Raw genomic sequence first — 19,165 nt, forward strand, 5'->3', positions numbered from 1 at the left:
TAAAATAAACATATTTTAAAGAGGGCAGATGGTGCTACTGCTGCTTAATTTCACAGGTTTTGTTCTTACCACCTTAATGTTGCTTTATTTCCTTCATCTGCATTTGTGAAAACCCCAGTGGCTGAATTTATTCCTCACACTTGTTCCTGTAACACCTTAAATATGATGCAGGACTTGGCACTTGCAACAATTTTGGAGTTTATTCATTAAATGGACACACAATTCCAACTGCCAGTTGATATTTGGATTCTGGAGCAGTGGAAATCTAATGCAAGTTAAAAGTCTGGGGAATCTTGAACATAACACATGCCCTCACTAGTGCCTAGAAGCAATTATGTTGAAGAACAGCAAATGAGGATTTTCCAAATTTGCAGTGAAAAATCATAATGAAAATCATAGCCCTTAGAAAAACAAATGCCTTGGCTTAATGGGACATAAATTCAAATTCCTGCACAAGGAATTTGGTTTGAAAATCCACTTTGGATCAAAAGAATTGAAGGAGAACAGTCAACAATTAATTTGAAATGATATTTATTTTGAGAACATCAACTTGCACATTATACAAAAAATTGACAGATTCACCAAAAAATTTATAAAGTGTTGCAGGGTCTTTTTCCCTAACATATTAACATAATCACTTTCCCAAGGTTAAGAGTTGAGGAAACCAATAACAGGCACATTTGTTCCAGTCTGTCTGCAGAAAAGTGTGATTAAAAACATCCCTGTCTTGCTGAGGTATCAAACTGCAAACTTTGGTAATGTTAGAGGGAAACCAAGAGAGCCTTCTCCAGGCACGGCCAATACAAAATGGTTCATAAAAAAGCCAGAATTGGTTATTTTTCATTTCCAGGTAGAAATGCAGTGAAACAAAGAAAAAAAAAAACTCCCCAATACAGCTCTAACTAGGAAATTTGATCCTCTGCAAATCCCCACTAATCACACACAGCTACAGTGATCCACGCTCCCAAAGAATCCGGCTGGCAAGTCCCAACAATTCAGTGCTTATGAAAAAAAAAGGAGACCTTGATGGTGATTCAGAGCCCAGTCTTCCAGCAAAGGACAAAAGGCACTTAAGAATGGCTTTAGGATATTCCACAATGGCATTTCGGGATAGGGGACAGCACCTGGCTGAACAAATCCTTCCCTAAGAGAAGTCCAGTGAGGTAGTACTTCATATTGCTCCAACCACTTGGCTCTAAGCAAGCAGCCTTCTGGTTCTGAGATACAAAATTAGCAGGAAATGGCTTTTTGTCAAATGTATAAAACCCAGTTCTTACAAAAACAAATAGTAAAAACCCACTTGTGGTACAAAAGCCAGGAACCATCTTGTACAAATTGAGTATCAAAATGCTGCCAAGGTGATGCACAAGTCTACCTTGATGGCCAAATCCCCAGACAGTGAAGATTGTTCTAGCAACCAAGCCATTTTTGGAATAAAAAATAAAAATAAAAGGGGCACAGGGGCACTCTGAGAACTTTCCTCATCATTAGCAGCCTCACCGGAAGCACTTTCAGTCCATTAGAAACAAAAAATTCTGTGCTGATGAATGACAGTTTTGAGGGGATGAAAAAAAAAAAAATGCACAGTTCAACATAGAGAACAAAAATAAAATCCACGAACATACAAAAGGATAATCCTTGGAGTTTACAGGGTTTTTTTTAAAAACAAGAAAGACTTAAAACCATTTTTGCGGAGGGTGGGAGAAAACACAGACTACCTTTTTTTTTTGTTTTGTTTTAAATTAAGCCCAGGGTTAGGTTTGGGGAGGGAGGGAGGGAGGGAGAAGTGCTTTGGGGATCACCGGCCGCTGCCGTAGCCGGGGAAGAGCTGGGCCAGGACGCTCTGCAGGGCCTCGTTCACCTCCATGCTGTAGCTGCGGCCCAGCTCGTAGCGACACGCGGGGCAGCTGAACACCGAGGCCTTGAAGGACCTGTCCAGGCAGTCCTGGGGACAGAAGCCAGCAGGGGTCAGGGACAGGGAGCTGGGCTCCTTTGGCACAGCCCGGACACAGCGAGCCAGCCCCGAGATTGTTGGGAATGGCCCAGAGGGAGCAGGGGCACTGCGCTCCCAGGTGAGAGCATTGCTGCGGGACACAGCAGAGATCAGGGAATTCCAGCCTGGGTGGGGATGGAGAGGCCTTAAACCCCAGCCAGCGCCACCCCTGCCATGGCAGGGACACCTCCCACTGTCCCAGGCTGCTCCAAGCCCTGTCCAGCCTGGCCTCGGGCACTGCCAGGGATCCAGGAATAGCCCCAGCTGCTCTGGGAATGCCACCAGCCTCACAGGGAACAATTCCTCCCCAGCAGAGCCCAGCCCAGCAGAGCCCAGCCCACCTTGCAGACGTTGTGCTGGCACACGGTGGTGACTGGCCGGAACACGACCTCCTGACAGCAAATACAAAGAAAGGCCTCCTCCACTTTATTCAGAAATTTCTGCAAAGAGAACTTTTAAATCAACTTAGTGCTGAAAGACACATAAATTAACCCAAAACCCCACCATTAAAAGCAAGGGACTACTTTGGTCATAGAAAGAGTCTCAACAAATCTTAATATGCAAAATCTGTCCCATTAAACCTGCTGGGGGTGTCTGCACTAAAATAAGATCATTTTAGGTCCGAGGCTGTTCTTTAACTCAGCCAAGGGTTTGTGTCTGGGGACAGCACAACTGCAGCTGGGGGAAAAGCCCAACGTACCGGTCCATCTTTGAGAGCCTCTAGGACTTCGTTCCACAGTTTTTCATTGGCTTCATCACTTTTTATCAGAGATTTCTGCTGGGATGTCAGCTTGTATGGCTCAACTTTAGTTTTCTTTGGAGTCCCTGCTGGAGAGGTGACGGGTGTTTCCTCCCCACCTGAAAGAAAACACAAAGATTCTTTTAAAAAGCAAAAAACCACCAGAAAAGAATAACCAGGTAAAATGCACAAAAACCTCCAAGGCTTTCTATATCCACTTGCCTACTCCACAAACCTGCTGATTTCCTTTTCCTCTTCCCTTTCCCCGGGGTATCAAACCCATCATCTCCATTATTTTCTTTTTCCTTATCTTTGTTTGCAACAGCTTCCAAATATCCTTCAGGATACTGCAGGGAAACAAAACAAAGAGCATTCAATGCAAACACACCAGGTCAGACTTGCAGATCAAGATAGGTCCAAGAGTGACCTCTGGAGAACTGCTCCAGGGGCACTTTAAATCTATTTTAAGTAACAGATTCCCTGCTATAGGGAAGCACTTCACAGCCTATAGAAATTCCATACCAGAAATAAAGTCAGTTTTGTCCTTTTAGCCTCTTGATGTGTGAAAACAAACAATCCAGCAGACTGGAAGCATTTATGTCCCACTTAGTCTCGATTTTTAGCTAAGGACCATCCTCAGTAAGAACATGTAACAGAAAAATCCCTGCTCTCCATCAGGTTCAGAGTCCAGGTGATGTCCCAGGGCAGTACCTGCATTGTCAGGCCAAGCTTTTTCATCCTGTCCTTTCCCTCTTTGGTCCATGGAGCAGGTTCTTCATCGTCCCTCCTAAGCAGGTAACGCCACACTAGAAACCCAGATTTCCCTGTCTCAGGCCAGTATTTCACAACCTGAAAAAGCCAGAGCAAGTCCATCACACTCTGTAAAAGCCCCTTGGCCATCACCACATCTTCTTTTCCTGGTTCAGCCAGCGAGTCCCAGCCCTCCTTACCTTGTAGATGCCATCATATCTGTTGCCCTCCAGAGGAGCATACTTGCTGTGCTTGCCTCCCTTGACGTTCCTGACCACCCGCACCGGCTTCCCCGCCCGCCAGTCCTTGGCCTCGGCCCCGTGCTTGTCGTTGATGGGGGCACTGCAGTTCAGAGCCAGGGCTCTGCAGGAGAGGCCAGAGTTCAGTTGTGTTTGCCTGAATACAGCACTGCCATGTAACCTGTGTGACACTGACACCTCTGCACTCAGTGATAGGGACACATTTTTGACAGCTGATTATTCATGGCATTACCCTCATGCACCAGCCCAGATCACTTCCTCCACTCAAGTCCAGGCTTATCTGTGAGAGTAACAGTCCAGAATTACAAATGGTCTGGTCTCCTGAGGTGACCAGTGGCTACAAAGGTCTCCAGGTGAGAGCAGAACTCCTACACCAATTTACTGCTCTGTTCCTTAAGTTTCAGCCAGTATGGTATGTGACACCAGCCCCACTCACAGTTCTGTCCCATTACAGTGCACTGAAAGGAACACTCCCATTCTGCAACTGATCTGCAGCCCAAACCGCAGCCCAGACCCAATTCTGGCCCTTGTTCCGAAGCTCAGCCAGTTTCCCTGGATGCAAACAGCCCCACCAACCCCTTGTGCTGACACACTGCCGGGTGCTGAGGGTAGAACGGAGCACAGACGCTGCCAACCTGTTCATGTTGGTGAGTTTCTGATCACAGGACTGCTCTGCAGTGCGCTTGTTCCCGGAGAGGTCTCTCCCCCCACTCCCTGTGTACGTGAAGGAATTCCCGTGATCCTGAAATGAACACGGATGGTTTTCACACAGTTACAAAAAGAATTCAACAAAAGCAGAAAGGTCTTTCAACCAGGTAGGTTTAGCAGGGCATTCTCAAAAAGGAAAGATGCTTCCTGTATTTAAGCTCCCAGACTGGGCCAGTCTCTGGCTCTCCCTCAGGCTGCCAGGAGAGGAGACCAGGTGACAATGTTGTCTTGTCACATCCCTGAGCAGTGCAAGGACCCCTGAGCAGCCCAGGCTCACACAGGATCTGCTGGAAGTGAACAGCCGGCAGCACAGCCCACGAGAATGTTCCAAATGTGGGTGTAATGCAGACCTCGAAAAGTCAGAACTCTGGGATCTGGGAAAAGCTGACACAGGGATATTAAACTGGGTTTGGATGGTCCTGTGGCTGAGGCTGGCACAGATTACTGCAGTTTTTCCTTGCCTCGTTTGCTTCTGAAGGAAGTGGGTGAAGCTGGACAAGTGTTTGGTGTGGAGTTTTAACAAGTTTGTTTGGTTCTGTGCATAAATAATGAGAATCCACTCACAATGTCATCTTCATATCCTCCTGCCAGCACCAAGGAATAGGCCCCATCGTTGCTCCTGCCGTGGATCCCCGCCACGTGGGGCCTGTGCACCCCGGACTCGCTCACCTGGGAGACAAAATCAGGTTTGGAGGTGCCTGCTCTCAACAGGCCCCACACAGCACTGGGCTTGGAGCTGAATCAACTGTGCTATTTCACATTTGCCTTCCGTGTATCACAGGGGGAAGCCACTCTCACCATCATCCTCCAAAAAGCTCCAGGCAGAAGAAAGAAAAATAAAAATGCATCTACAAAAATAAAGCACTGACTGCACCAGTACATTGATCGCATAGATAAATAAGGTTCATGGTGTAAATGTAACAGTTTGGATATTTCTCTCTGAAATTGCTTATTAAAAGGCTCCAGGTATTTAGGAATAATACAGATATTAAATATTTGTATAATGTTTTGAAAGAGTTGTAATAGTAACCTTCCCTCAATACTTGAAAACAAGATCTGGATAGGCCAGTGCTTTTTTTCTGCCCCGACTTTCTAACAGGATGAGAAACCTTCTGTTTCACATATGTGGATATTTGAGACACCCTTGCCAGGGCACACTACACACTTCCAGGACAAACTACTGGGAACAAATCTGCTTGCTTTGGGGGTTTTGAGTTACCAAAAAGAGGGCTAAAACAAAATAAACCAGCACTTGATGGGCCCAACAATGCAGCATTAGTTATGGAACGCTTGATCCAGACAAAGCCAGAATTCTTTTCCTTCTGCACTTCCATATATCCAGTGACACATGCATTTCCACATTAACCGTTTCAGGTTTCTTGTAGGAGCTGGATCATTCCCACGTTTCCCGCAGTAGGTCAAGGCCAGGGTTCAGCTTCATACCTGAACTCTGAATTTCCACATGGTGCCAACGGGGATGCCAGGAATTGGTCCATAGTGGTTGGAGGGGACAATGGTACATTCCTTGGTGCGCCCAACACACGCCATGCCCTGGGCAGAGAATAGGATCAGCCAAGAGCCCAAAGGAACAAACACAATTCCAAGTAAAACAGCTTTGGACTGACCTTGCCCCAGTCTCTCTGGGAGGAGGAATTAGCAGATGCCATCTTTTGTTTCTTTTTACTTTCTTTTAATTTCTCTCCTGCTAAAACCACCTCACTTGCATCATTTCGACATTCAGGGCAATACCTAAAGTCAATAAAAATTAACAAGTAGCAAAGCCTTCAATTAGGAGCATTTCCTCCAAACACAGTGAGTTATGTTACAATTTCCCCATGTGGAACCAGACAGGACGTGGAAACACTCTCCATACTGGAATTTGACCTACAACAGCTCCTGTCCTTGCACCAGCCACTGCAGATGTGTCAGGAAACAGCTGTGTCATAAAACCACTGTATACAGTGTTGAAACAGGCCAGAGGGAATAAACCAGTGCATTTCACTAACTCTGTGTCTATTGAAAGATGCATTTCACTACCCACACCTCTCACTGTACATATCTCATATACAAACCAGCCTGATCTGATGATGGGGCCTGCCTGTAGTGGCCCATAAAAGCCACTGCACAGCTGAAGCCTCCCAGCATCAAGTTCTCATTTGCTCCTCTTTGGATCCCAGGCTGGTTTGGGTTGGAAGGACCTCAAAGTTCATCTCATTCCATGCCCTGCTATGGCAGGGACACCCTCCACTATCCCAGGCTGCTCCAAGCCCTGGCCTTAGGCAGGTACACAAAAAAGGCATCTAGATCTCAGAACTAGGAAAAGGAGTGTGCAAGCCACGGGCTTAAAACCTACTCTCATTAAGCTCAAGGAAAGCTATGAAGTTTTACCAAAAAGAAAAAAAAAAAAAAACCCAAAACACACACATCCCTGTTCCTAGTTAGATGTAATTGTGACACCCCACACACCTCCTCAGAACCTACCAGTCCTCATCATCTGGGATTCTGCTGAGGGGAGGGTTGAGGCAGTAGATGTGGAAGGCCATGTCACACTCGTCACACATGAGCTGCTTATCTGGATCCTGCTTCCCCCCACAGATGTGACAAGCACAGACCCTGCAGGTCTTGTTTGGGTTGTCCTTGCAGGCTTTACATACAGGTCCACTCTGTCCTGTGGGCAAACACAAACCACAGTTAGCAAATGCCAAGAGCCACTGGAAATGGTCAAAGGAGGCACAACTGAACACGTCTATGAAAAACCCTTAAACCTTTGACGCTCACAGAGACAACTGGCAGGACATCACAAGGTAAGACAGACATGCAAGAGCTCCACATCAGACTCACGTTTTGGGGTACCAGCACTGATGGGAGAAGCAGTGCCTGGCTCTTCAATTTTATAGATTTCATCCACTAATATAATTGTGCAGTCATTCAAGGAATCACCAGCTTCCCTAGAAGGTGAGGAAAGATCAGAGTTTGGAAGTGTCCCACAGCTCGAGTTCACAGCTGTGCATGCATCAGACTGCTCTGGTATTAAAAATCAAATCATTTTCATGCAATTAGAATTAACCCCATCTTGTCTCAGGGAGAATCCAGGCACTTGTAGCTTTTCAATTATCAAGAGTAACTGTTCTCCCTACCCCCAAATATATTTCAGACTAATGCTTCTTATATTTTATAGTTTAAAAGTCAAAATCACTGTGGTGAGAGGAAAAAGGAGAACTATTCTGACAACTGTGAAAATTACCTGAAATTTAAAAAAAATATATCCTTGTCTTTTTGAAGTTGAGAGTCTCCTTCAGGAGAGAACTGGAATAATTTTTCATCACCTTTATAAAGTGAGAGTCCATTCCATATCATCCTATCTCCACAAAATATTACACTGCAGTTTTTGTAAAGCCATTATGGATAATTAACACTTAAGCAATCATTTGCCTCATGGTGAACATGGAGCTTTGCATCCTTTCAGCATTAAGTGAATCCATGGATTAGCATTCCTTAAAGTGTCCAATTCCTGAGTGGAAGTTAATCAGAATTGCAGAATGCTGAAGTTAATCACCCAAAAAGGACAGGCCACTTTTCACCTGTCCCCAGCACTACTGTTGCACCATTTTTTGCCAGCAGAGTCACTCAGATCTCAGAAAGCTAAAAGGAGAATTCCATTTATTCCACATGAACAGCTTACCCAAGTAATATTTTTGCATTGAGCTCCCTGGTCATTTTTGTTTCCCTTTTCTGCAGGATCTCAGCATCGTACCAGAAGCCCCTCTCCTTGGGCTCATCAGGGTTGTAGTTGACCATCACCACCTGCCCCACCTCCAGCTGGTGCCACTTGAGGATGGTCCGTGCCCGAGCCCGCACGTTACCCGAGCTCATCTGCACCACCCCGTTCTCTGGATAACTTGAAGGGAGGGACACAACAGAAATCAGATTCAGCATCACTTCTGAGGAGGAACAGGTGTTATGCAGACAGGTTGATTTTGCTGTGCAAGACAAGAATACCATCAAGGATAAAATCTCCTCCCACACAGACACAGCCAGAACCAACCAGTCTGACTTTCCTACTATTGCCTCCCTTTAACACTTTTCCTATAAATGCTGGTATCCACAAAAACATTATTCCAGCCCCTTGGAATTCCAACTGCAAAACAACCTTACAGTTGCCAGGGCCCAATGACACAATTACTATGTCACCGCCTTGTTTTAATTTGCGCAATATCTGCAGTAAAATTTCCCATCAACATCACGACCCGAATGACTTTATTGGCCAAGAAGGCAACAAAACAAAACTCACTCATCATATTTCACATGATAAATTACATCTTTTTCAGGGACAGCTGTGGGCTGGTCAGGATCTGTGCAGCTATCAGCTGATTCACTGGTGGGTTTTTTCCTGGTTACATTCACAACCGTGGCTTCAAACCACGCTCCCATGTCCGTGTCCCGAGCATCCACCAAGTCATTGATCTACACAGAGCAAAGAGCACAGCTCAGCAAAAGGGATCTGCAAATTAGGCATTCATTTCCCATCTACTTGAAGATTTAACCATCTCAAGAAGTGCACCATTATCAAGATATTTAACTGATCACCTCAAAAATTATTTCCTCTGCTTTCCTGGTCCTGTTGTGCAGCCCTACAGTCTGCCTAGGTTGAATTTGTAAGGTTATAAATCTATTCTACACCAGCACATGTAAACTCAGCCTTGTCAGAAAGCCCAAACCATTATTGGTTAGTCTGTAATAGAGTTTCAAAGTGTCTTGCTCACAACCTGGCAAAGACATCACTAGATCTGTAATAAAACCCATTGAAACACAGAAATAAAATTATTCTGAACAGCTGCTTGAGATTTTCTTTTGTTCATTCAAGAAAGTTTCAGCTTTGACAAATGTAGTGACTCCAAGCAAAAATATTGTGAAAATTTGTAAAAAATCAAACCAGGCACTCTGAATACTTTTTTTTTTAAATCAATTAATGTATTGTAGTTTTAGTTCAAAGGAAAAAATGAAAAAATTAAGTATTTTGACCTACAGCATGTTGCATTGAATTGGTTTGTGGGTTGGTTGGTATTTTTGTCTTTGTCGTTGGAGGGTTTGAGAGGAAGAAAGGAACTGCCCACACAATTGGAGTGTGCAAGATTTTCAGCAATTCTCCACCACAGAGAACAATTCCTCTGGAAGGGCGCAGGTCTGAGGGCTCTCAGCGTGTGAGCACCCACCTTGTAGAGGCCGAAGCAGGGGTCGGTCCAGTCGGGCTGAGCTGCCGTGCTGGGCTGTCCCTCCAGCTCCAGGGCAGCCTCCCCGTTGTGGGAGCTCTTGTCGGACTCGCTGGGGCCGGAGCCGCAGCCGGAGTCGGTGTCCGAGAGCTCCGAGTCCTTCTCCTTGCTCCCAGCAGGCAGCACGGCCGGGCTTTGTCTGACCAGCAGCTGAACAATATCGTTCAGCCCCACGCTGTAATCGAACAGGGAGTGACCATCTTCCATCTGCAGGGAAAGCACCAAACTGGCTGGTCATTGCCTGCACCCGGGCTGACTCCAGCCTCCCATCGCACTCAGAGCGGCTCTGCCCGCCAACATCCACCACGTGGCTTTAGAACCTTTATCAGCCAGATCTGGGCCCTTCTTCTCCCCTAGTGCTGCTATTTAAATGCTCTTTTTTTCAGTCACCCCACAATCTGAAAGAGCAAGGCTTCCATGCTGCTCTGGATTTGCTACCCAGCCTCTAGGAGATCTGGAAAAGTTTGCAGCACGTTCCCTAGAAACATCAATTAAACAACTACACCCCCCACACTCCCATCAGGATTGAAAGATAATTCCACATTACCTACAAATTCAAAGGGAAATTATTTCTTCCCCAATTCAGACACATCCCAAATGCTAAAGCAGATTGTCTTTATATTTTAATTGTGTGTGATCCAGATTATTGTTACACCACCTCCATTAATCGCAACATTAAATAGAAGCCAGAGTTAATCACACACTCTTCTCCCAGCAAACACACATTTTTTCCATTGAAAGTAAAATCAAAAAAGATTCAATTCAACTTGAAACTACCCAATTGCTCTTCAGCATAGCCAGGAGTGTCCTAATTTCACACTCTCTCTAATTCTAAGAGTTTATCTGGCAAGTCTGGCCCAGTCTATAGTCAAATCAAGACCCTGCCCCTGCAAAAAGAAAAGTGCAGAGGAAGAAAGAGGTCCCTCAATAACCTCTCAAGAGCCCTAAGGAGCACAACCATTTTAGAGTTAACACGTAAGGCTGGAGCCCACGGAGCAGTCAGAAGTTCAGACAAGCTTCCCCACATATTTAAGGTCTGACTAAGAAATTATACAGGAAATGATCATCCCTTTCCAGCCTAAACCACCAGAAAAAGCAATCCCTGGAGCTTTGTTCTCTATCAGGGGGAAGCAGAGCAAAACCACAAAAATTTACACTTCACAGGAATCACTATGATAATTCAATTCTGATTTATGGCATCAAATGGCTATGGAACAATCCCTGGAAATCTGACTGCACAGGAAGAGGTCTGAGCTTGTTGCTGGTTTAGAGATGAAAACTCCTCGAGGTGCATAAGAACACACCAGAAATTGGTTGTTTCTTCTCAGCCAGGACACGGTGTCACAAACATGGGAACAAGAGCAGCAGAGGACACGAGTGACAACAGGTGCAAAGTGAAATAGGAACGGGACAGGAAACCACAGGAGTTCAAAGCAGAGCTGGAAAGAAGAGCCCAGGACTGAGGACAAACCTCAAACAAAGGAGGCAGGTTTTAACTAACAGCTAATCTTCTAGCCCCATTGAAAAATATTCACGAGTAAGAAATGGAACATTTGCAGGGATTCCAAGAGCCAGACAAAGCACAGTGGGAACAAGGCCTAAGAGAGGCTGGAACTGGAACGCTGGAACTGCAGGAGGAGGGCTTCCCTTTGTAGGGCAAGGGCATCCTCACTGAGAAGTCACCACTTCTGAAAATCTGTTTAACCCCAGCTGCCTGCAGGCTTCAGGGAAAGGCTGACAGGTGGCACCTGCCCTGAACCAACCCCTCCTTATCGCTTGATTTACAACACAAACGGGTCATTAATGCATCCAAATCTACACCAACCCAACAGAAAGGTGGGTTACACCTAACAGCCCTTCAGAGATGTTACACCGTCCTACTGGCCTCTTTTTATGCTAGAACTGGTACCTGAGCTTAGATTGAGGCTAGTCCAGGTGTATTTCCATTTTCTACAGCCACACCTGCTAATTACAGAGCACAGTTAGCTCAAGACTGCCTAAAACAGAAAGAAAAGCAGCTAGAAAACGTTGTCCATCTGCAGGCAACTCAGCATCCCGCTGCTTTTCCTGAAATTAATCATGTGATCAATCAAACACCAGATCAGGAGTTTCTCTGTCATGAAAGTTTAGCAGCATAGGACTAGACAGAATACAGCAACTGTATTTTAAAATGGTTTTGATTGACTTCAGTGCTAATTTAGTTACATTATTAACTCACAGGGAATAAAACAGTTGCACAACAGCAATTGTAAACGTATTATTGAGAACATAACACAGCACTGAGCCGCTCAAGTGCTCTGTACCTAGCGAGAATTTGATCTCAGAGCTGAAGAACTTCAAAATCATGAGTTGCTTTTCCCAATTTACAAAGAAAAATGAGATCTTTACGGCTTTCAGAGCGGTGAAACTTGCAAGGCTCAATACCATTAAGCACGTTAAAGACCATAAAATCACTGGTAATTTCCAGACACTTCATAAAGAAGATGTCAAGGCAGACGAGCAACACATTAGGTGGAAAACAGTAAAGCAAAGTAAGAATAAAGGCTTCTCAGCAGCTGGCACCTCTCCTCGCAAACCCACGGACGGAGCAGCGCGGGAGGGAGCCGGGGTCACTAGATGGCAGCAAAACCCCTCATTTCCACGCAATTAAAACTAAATAAATTAAAACATCCGTCCTCAGCTGGAGGGGAGCACGGGGCCGGGTGGGGGCGTCCGGGCACCGCGCTGTTGCCGCTCCGAGGCTGTCAATGCCCCCCGCCGCGCCGGTACCTGCTTGCCGCGGTAGAAGAGCCGCTGCCGGTGGGGCTCCACGCCGAACACCTCGTGTATCCGCAGGCGCAGCCCCTCCACCTTGGTGAGCTTGGAGAGGGAGTCCACGCGGTGCGTCTGGCTGCCGTCCATGGTGCGCACCTGGATCCACATGGCGCCGGTGCTGCCCCGGGAATGGGACCGCGCTCAGGCGGCGGCACCGGCGGGGCGGGCCCGCCGCGCGCGGCCGCGCCTCCCTCACGGGCCCGCCGCACGCCATTGGCCGGCGGCCCGGCCGGCTCGGCCGCTGATTGGCTGCGCGGGGCTGGCCCCGCCCACCCCCCACGCGGGAGCCTAACGGCTCCGCTCGCGCCGGCCGCATCTCGCGCCACAATTGAAACCCGCCCGCCGCGCCCACGGGCAAAGTCTCGCGCGATCATGCAAATGAGAGAAGGCATAAAGGGGGTACGGGTGGGGACGCGTGTGGTCTTAAAGGGGCCGCCACCGGCGCCCGCCCGCCGTCCCGGCACACCGGTCCCCTCGGCCGCACACCCGCCCCGGGACAGGAGGCGAATCGCGGGGCGTCAGCGACCCCCGCCGCGCCCGGACCCGCCCCAGCCCGGCCGCGTCATCCCCGCGCAGCCCCCGGGGCGATGCCACTCCCCGGGCCCGCAGGGCACCGGTGCCGCCGGCACCGCCCCTGACGGCCACACCCCCTCCCGCGGGCCCGTTCAGGGGCGGGGGTCGGTCCCGCTGTCGCGGCCCCGAGCGAAGCGTCCCCTCCGGGGCACCCGACCCAGCTGTCACCGGCCGGGCACCGCGGAGCGCTCCCGGCGCTTCCCGCAGCGCCCGGGCAGGACGAGGAAACCCCCGCGCCCCTCGCTGTCCTCCCGCTCCCGGGCGCCACCGGCCGCTCCCCGGCCGGCGGCGGTGCCGGGGCTGGGGGATCCCGGCGGACTCACCGGGGTGCGGTGCCGGGGTCGGCGGGTCCAGACGGACTCACCGGGTGCGATGGAGGGGTTGAGGGGTTCCGGCGGACTCACCGGGTGCGGTGCCGGGGCTGGGGCTGGGGGTTCCCGGCGGACTCACCGGGTGCGGTGCTGGAGCCGGTGCCGCGCGCGCTTTCCGCGGGCTTTGGAGTTTGGCGCGGAAAAGCCCCGCGCGCGCCCCGCGCGCGCCCATTGGCCGCCGCTGGCGGGAACGCGCGGGCGGGGCGGGGCCGCCGCCGCCTCCCGGGGCCGGGAGGGGGGCCCTGGGGGGAAAACGGGACCGGGAAAACACCCCCTGGAAACCGGGGCGACAACGGAGATCCCCCGCCAGTGCCCCGGCCCGGCGCCCTCCGCTGCGCTGCGATGGTGGGGGCAGCACCCGAATCGCCAAGGGCTCCATCACCCCTGAACCCCCCGGGGCCGTGGGCACGGTACCGGTTATTGTGCTAAAAACTGGTGAGCCCCAGCCGGAGAGGAGACTCCAATGACCCCCCTGTGACAGCCACCCTTCCCAGGGTGTCCTGTTCCCCGGGGGGGCTCCAGGAGGGCTGCTGTCCCACTGGGGGGCTGCAGGCCCTACCCTGATGCGAATAAACCGCATAATCCGAATGATGCGAATAAACGGAATAATCCGAATAACCGAATGTGAATAAACAGAGCAGTCCGAATAAACCAAATGATCCGCAAAGGGACTCTAACTCCCCAGGCCGTTAGCTCCAGGGGGACTCAGTGCAAGGCCCCACTGGTGACAACGTGGCCTGGGTGACACGGCAGGGCCATGGCGTGGCCGCGTGAGCCGACAGAAAGGGCAGATCCAGCAGGATGTTTATCCCCAAAACCCACCGATGCTATGAGGAAATTAAAAATTATAATGTTTGCTTAAAACAACCGTTGGATGGATGGGGGGAAAGCGTGGCCAAGAGGCCCCTGAGAGAATCTTGCTCGAAGAGAAAGATGAAAGGCCAAGGATTGGTGTTTGTGGGGGAGAGAGGCCGGGTTGGGGACGCGGGGATGGCGCGGCTTGGGCCGGAACAGCCGCGCCGAGGCTGCGCCCGCCCGGCCCCGCGGACAAAGGAACACGAGGCCACGGCAAAGCCCGGCAAACCCCGTTTCCCGTGCTCCCCTCCCCGCCCCCACGGCCTCCCCTCGGCACTAGAACACAGAAAGCAGCGGGATGTGGTGCCCTCCCGCCCCGGTGTGCCGGCTGCCGCAGAGGACGCGCAGGGCAGCGCCTCTGCCGCGTCCCACGCCTTTCGTGGACCCGCCATGGACCCCACAGGCTGGCAGAAGGCCTGGATGGGCTCAGTGCCAGGGGGCTGGGGGGTTTCAGGGCACTCAGGCAGCCTGCAGCGGCCAGGCTTCATTTCCTGCCAGGGCTGAAGGCTCTGCCTTGACACAAAGTCATTTCTTGCCCTTGTAGATGTACTGGAGGATTAACCTGAAGCCACCGCAGTACATCCTGCAGCCTGAGAGGGTTCTCGCATATTGGGAAGGAATTCCTCCCTGCCAGAGCTGCCCAACGCAGTGGTTCACCACCCCTGGCCCAGCTCGTCCCACAGCGATGACAGACACGTCCCAGCCCCCCAGTTTCTGTACTGGCAGGATGTTCTGTGGAATGGGATATCCCTCTGGCCACTCCAGGTCAGCTCTCCTGGCCATGCTCTCACCCAGCTCCTTGTGCCCCTGCTCGCTGGCAGAGCCTGGGAAACTGAAAAGTCCTTGATTTGGAGTAAGCACAACTCAGCCACAACCACAACATTGGTTGTTACCAACATCATTCCCATGCTAAATCAAAAACACAGCTCTGGACCAGCTACTGGGAAGAAAATTAACACTATCCTAGCCAAAACCAGGTCACAGGCACTGGCATTTATGCTTTTATGTGCATAAATACCTATTCCTTGCATAGCTGTTCCCAGGGACAGGTGAGGATTGAGGCCTGTCACACACAGCACAGTGAGAAACCTGCCCCAGGTGAGGCAGTGGGGCTGCAGGTCAGGGGGAGCAGTGCAGGGCTGTTCCAGCCCCACGTGCTGTGGGGTCATCCAGAGTCATGCTGCACCCAGGAACTCTCCAGATTCCATGTTCCCCTCCCTCCATGCAGAGCTCTGAACAAGCAGCAGTTTCCAGGGGCAAAGCTGGCCAAAGCCCAGGCCTGGGGAGTGCAAAGGAGGCCTGTGGCTCTGGGGAAGCAGGACCTGGGGTCTCAGCCACAGTTGAAGATGGAGGGGACACATTTAGCAGGCCCGGGGGACATCCCCTCTCCCATCTACCAGAGCCAAGCAGCATTACACTACCCCAGCTCACCTCTACCTCAGGCAAGAGAGCAGCAGCAGAGGGAGGAGCAGCCAGGCATGTAGAAAACCATCCTGCAGCCTGAAAAAGCAGTAGAAAGGTGAACTGGAATACTGGGAGAGCAGCCAGGAACCATCAGGCTGTTCCCTGCTGTGAGAGCAAAGTGGCTGGAAGGGGAGCAGGAACCTGCCACCACCTGTCCTTCTGGGAGGGCCTGCTGGAAGGGGAGCAGGGCCTGGAGAGGGAACAGGGGCTGGGGAGCCCAGGTGAGCTGCTGGAAGGGGAGCAGGAGCCCAGGTGAGCTGCTGGAAGGGGAGCAGGAGCCCAGGTGAGCTGCTGGAAGGGGAGCAGGAGCCCAGGTGAGCTGCTGGAAGGGGAGCAGGAGCCCAGGTGAGCTGCTGGAAGGGGAGCAGGAGTGGCTCACCTCGAGGTGAGCCAAGCAGGCACAGGAGACAGGAGGGTCCTGCTGGGCTGATGCAGCAGGAGGGCAGCAGAGACCTGCAGCAGGTCCTGACCCAGGAGAGTGCTCAGAAGGCCTGGGGGGACCAGGAAGGTTGGTGGGCTTTGTACAGCAGTGAATGACAATGACACAGAGCTGTCCCCTCTGTGGGCCCTGCAGAGCTGCCCAGGCAGCTCTGGAAGCCCAAGGGTTGTGCTTACCTGAGGAACAGAACCAAAGCTCCTCATGCCCCAACCCTGAATCATCATTCTCATCACTTCTCGTGCCTGCCCCAGGGGAGGTGACATGGGGAAGGTGACTGTGGCACGGTGGCAGATTACTCATGGAGTCAGTGCCCTGGGAGAGCAGCAAGATGATTTCCGCTGCAGCAGATGAACATTTGCAGTGGGAACTCCAGTGTCACGTGTGGCCTCTGGGCCCCAAAGGGACAATGCTGAGCTATGACACACCACAGAGCAGGGAAAGGAATGGCTCCCAACACAGGGGTGCGACCCTCCAAATCCCACACACACCTGCAGGTTTGCACTCCACAGAAACCCCAACAGAACGGGACAAGTGAGAAGCTCGAGGCTGAGGCCTCGTCCCCAGGCAGAGCCAGGAGGCAGCTGAAGGAGCCAGGAGGCAGCTGAAGGAGGCAGGAGGCAGCTGAAGTAGCAGGGCTGAGGGACAGGGGCTCCTGGCTCCCACAGGTGCAGCAGGTGGGGTTCACACCTGAAGGATCCTGCCCCGGGTCTGGATGCTGCAGCTTTGCTCAGGGCTGCACAGGGCTCCCGTGCTCCAACCAACACAGCTCCTCTCCCTTCCCCAAACGTGTTTCTCCACTTCCTCCCACGCCCTTCCAACCCCACCAAACCTCTTATGATGACTTTATCTCAGATTTAAATCTGTGTCTTTCATACAGCACCAAGGGTCACAGAAACAATTGTGCAAACCTTTGCTCTGACACTGCAATCCCCCAAATCCAGTGTCCTGACCCTGCAGGCAGTTCTGCCACCCAGCAGGAAATCCCAGCACTGACATTTTACCCTAATATCAAAGGCACACATTAGATATTAAACACTGCCTGGTTAATTTTAATTACTGGTTAACACTTCTTACATTTCCCTGTGCCCCACCACAGCCACATGAAGGTGCATCATGCAGACAGTGCTGTTTCACTCACCTAGGGGATGAAATAGAACTTGTCCCAGGAGACTTTCACCATCCCCACCACAACTGACCCACTGGGGCACTTCACACCCATGAACCACCTGGCAGCTGGATCACTGACATTACCTGAGGATGCAGCACTGCTCACGTCAGGCCAACACTCCAAAATACACTGGACTCGTTTCTTGATTCCCTGTTCCTGTAAAAAAAACCCTTCATTTCATCAATTCTTCACAGGACAGACAAGAACAATTTTTATTTCCCTTACAAACATCACAGTTGTTAAAAGCTGGCTTCAGTTTTAGTACAAGATATCAAACACTTCAGAACTGCATCAAAAACTTAAGGTCCTTCCCACCCAGACCATTCTGGATCCCGTGACTCTGTGAGTGGTTCCCAGGTTATGATGGAATATGGAGTTTATATCACACAGACAAATGCACAAGGTCTGTTTCCGGCAGTGCAGGTGATCAAACAAGAGGCAAAAGCCACAATTTGTAGCTGGAGAGGCTCAGAGCAGACATCGTGAGCAGTTTCTCCATTAATGCAACATCCAGACCCAATGGGTCCAGCAGCCAGAGAGGCTACGGGAGATCTCCACCCCGGGGAGGTTTCCAGACTCAGCCAGGTCCCAGCTCTCCAGGAGTGCCTGAGCTCCAGAGGCCTTTCCAGCCAGCACTCCCAGCTAAGCCAGCCTCAGGGTGAGGATTCCTCCCAGCCCCAAAGCTGAGGAGTGACAATTGTCTACATTTTTGTCAGCTTAACAGCACATTTTTCAAACACCACTGGCACCCCCCCCACCTGAATGGCAATACAGAAACAGAGCCAAGGTCTCCTGCATCCAGAGGCCCAAAACAAGGTGACTCAATCACTGTAATAGTGTTAGAAGACTTCAGATAATTTTACCTGTGCCTCAGTTTCCTCCCCCGCTGATCTTGCAAACAGACAACAGGAAGCTTAATTGATGTTTTCAAACCAGTTTTTGAGAGCTGAAGATGAAAAGGCACAGATAGAAAAGAAAAGCATTAATTGGAGTTTTCAATATTTGTTATAGCTGTTAAAAAGCCCTGAGCTCCCTGAAGTCCTGCCCTGCTGGGCCCTCTGCAAGGATAAAAACATAAATCAACTCCTACCCTGAAAATCCCTGCAAACAGGAGGAGCAGAATGTTTCATCATCGCGTGTCTGCTGGGGCCTGGCACGGGCTGAGGTGGGAGAGCACTTCTGAATCCTCAGGGAGGCACAGCAGCCCCCATGTGGGGAGGGGGAGCTTTGCCAAGAAAACATCGGGATGGTGATGATGATGGTTCACACCACAAACACCATGTCCTGCTTCCCTGGGACTTGGTGACAACATCTGTGACCCCCTGCAAGGAGCAGCCCCAGGACAGTCCCTGTCCCCCCAGCTGGGGGACAGACAGGGGCTCAGCTCCTGTCCCAGCACCCTGTCCCCAAGCAGCTCCAGTGCTTGAGCAGCTCTTTGCAGGAACAGTTCCCAGGCACGGGGGGATTGTTGGGGTGTCTGTGCAGGGCCAGGGGATCCCTGTGGGACCCTCCCAACCCAGAGTACTCCACGATTCCATGACCCCAAGGCCAAAGCACCAGGGGATGGGACAGCCTCTGACAGATCCCCTGCGCACCCTGCCAGCTCTGTCCCTCCTGGGGGGACAAACAGCAGCTCCCAACACCCTCCAAGGCCCCGAGGGGACCTCGTTCCTCACCTGCCAGCCCCACCCCACTGAGCTCCCCATTGGCCAGGCCGGCTCCTGATTCCGCAGCCCCGCAGTGCCAATCACCCTGCGGGGT

General features: G+C 50.9%; 1 protein-coding gene across 1 annotated transcript; it reads right to left on the reverse strand.

Annotated features, from left to right (window-relative positions):
• Positions 1–514: 514 nt before the first annotated feature.
• On the reverse strand, positions 515–12,679 carry UHRF1 (ubiquitin like with PHD and ring finger domains 1). Its single transcript, XM_068174112.1, has 16 exons — positions 12,490–12,679; positions 9,664–9,927; positions 8,742–8,914; positions 8,133–8,348; positions 7,292–7,398; positions 6,932–7,118; positions 6,076–6,199; positions 5,894–6,001; positions 5,015–5,119; positions 4,378–4,484; positions 3,683–3,845; positions 3,444–3,581; positions 2,968–3,079; positions 2,694–2,851; positions 2,335–2,433; positions 515–1,945 (listed from the first exon to the last, which is right to left on the reverse strand). The coding sequence occupies exons 1-16, from the start codon at positions 12,640–12,642 to the stop codon at positions 1,799–1,801; spliced, it is 2,361 nt and encodes a 786-aa protein (XP_068030213.1). The 5' UTR covers positions 12,643–12,679; the 3' UTR covers positions 515–1,798.
• Between the last annotated feature and the right edge of the window lie 6,486 nt (positions 12,680–19,165).

The sequence above is a fragment of the Anomalospiza imberbis genome, chromosome 27, assembly GCF_031753505.1.
Source record: "Anomalospiza imberbis isolate Cuckoo-Finch-1a 21T00152 chromosome 27, ASM3175350v1, whole genome shotgun sequence".
Classification (NCBI taxonomy): domain Eukaryota; kingdom Metazoa; phylum Chordata; class Aves; order Passeriformes; family Viduidae; genus Anomalospiza; species Anomalospiza imberbis.

What these genes read in the sequence shown, in the direction of transcription:
- UHRF1 (XM_068174112.1), bottom strand. Translation starts at nt 12,642, where the DNA reads ATGTGGATCCAGGTGCGCACCATGGACGGCAGCCAGACGCACCGCGTG. An exon ending in ATCCCAGATGATGAGGACTG is followed by an intron (nt 6,200 to 6,931) that starts GTAGGTTCTGAG and finishes TATTGACTTTAG; the next exon opens with GTATTGCCCTGAATGTCGAA. An exon ending in GATATGATGGCATCTACAAG is followed by an intron (nt 3,582 to 3,682) that starts GTAAGGAGGGCT and finishes TGGCTTTTTCAG; the next exon opens with GTTGTGAAATACTGGCCTGA.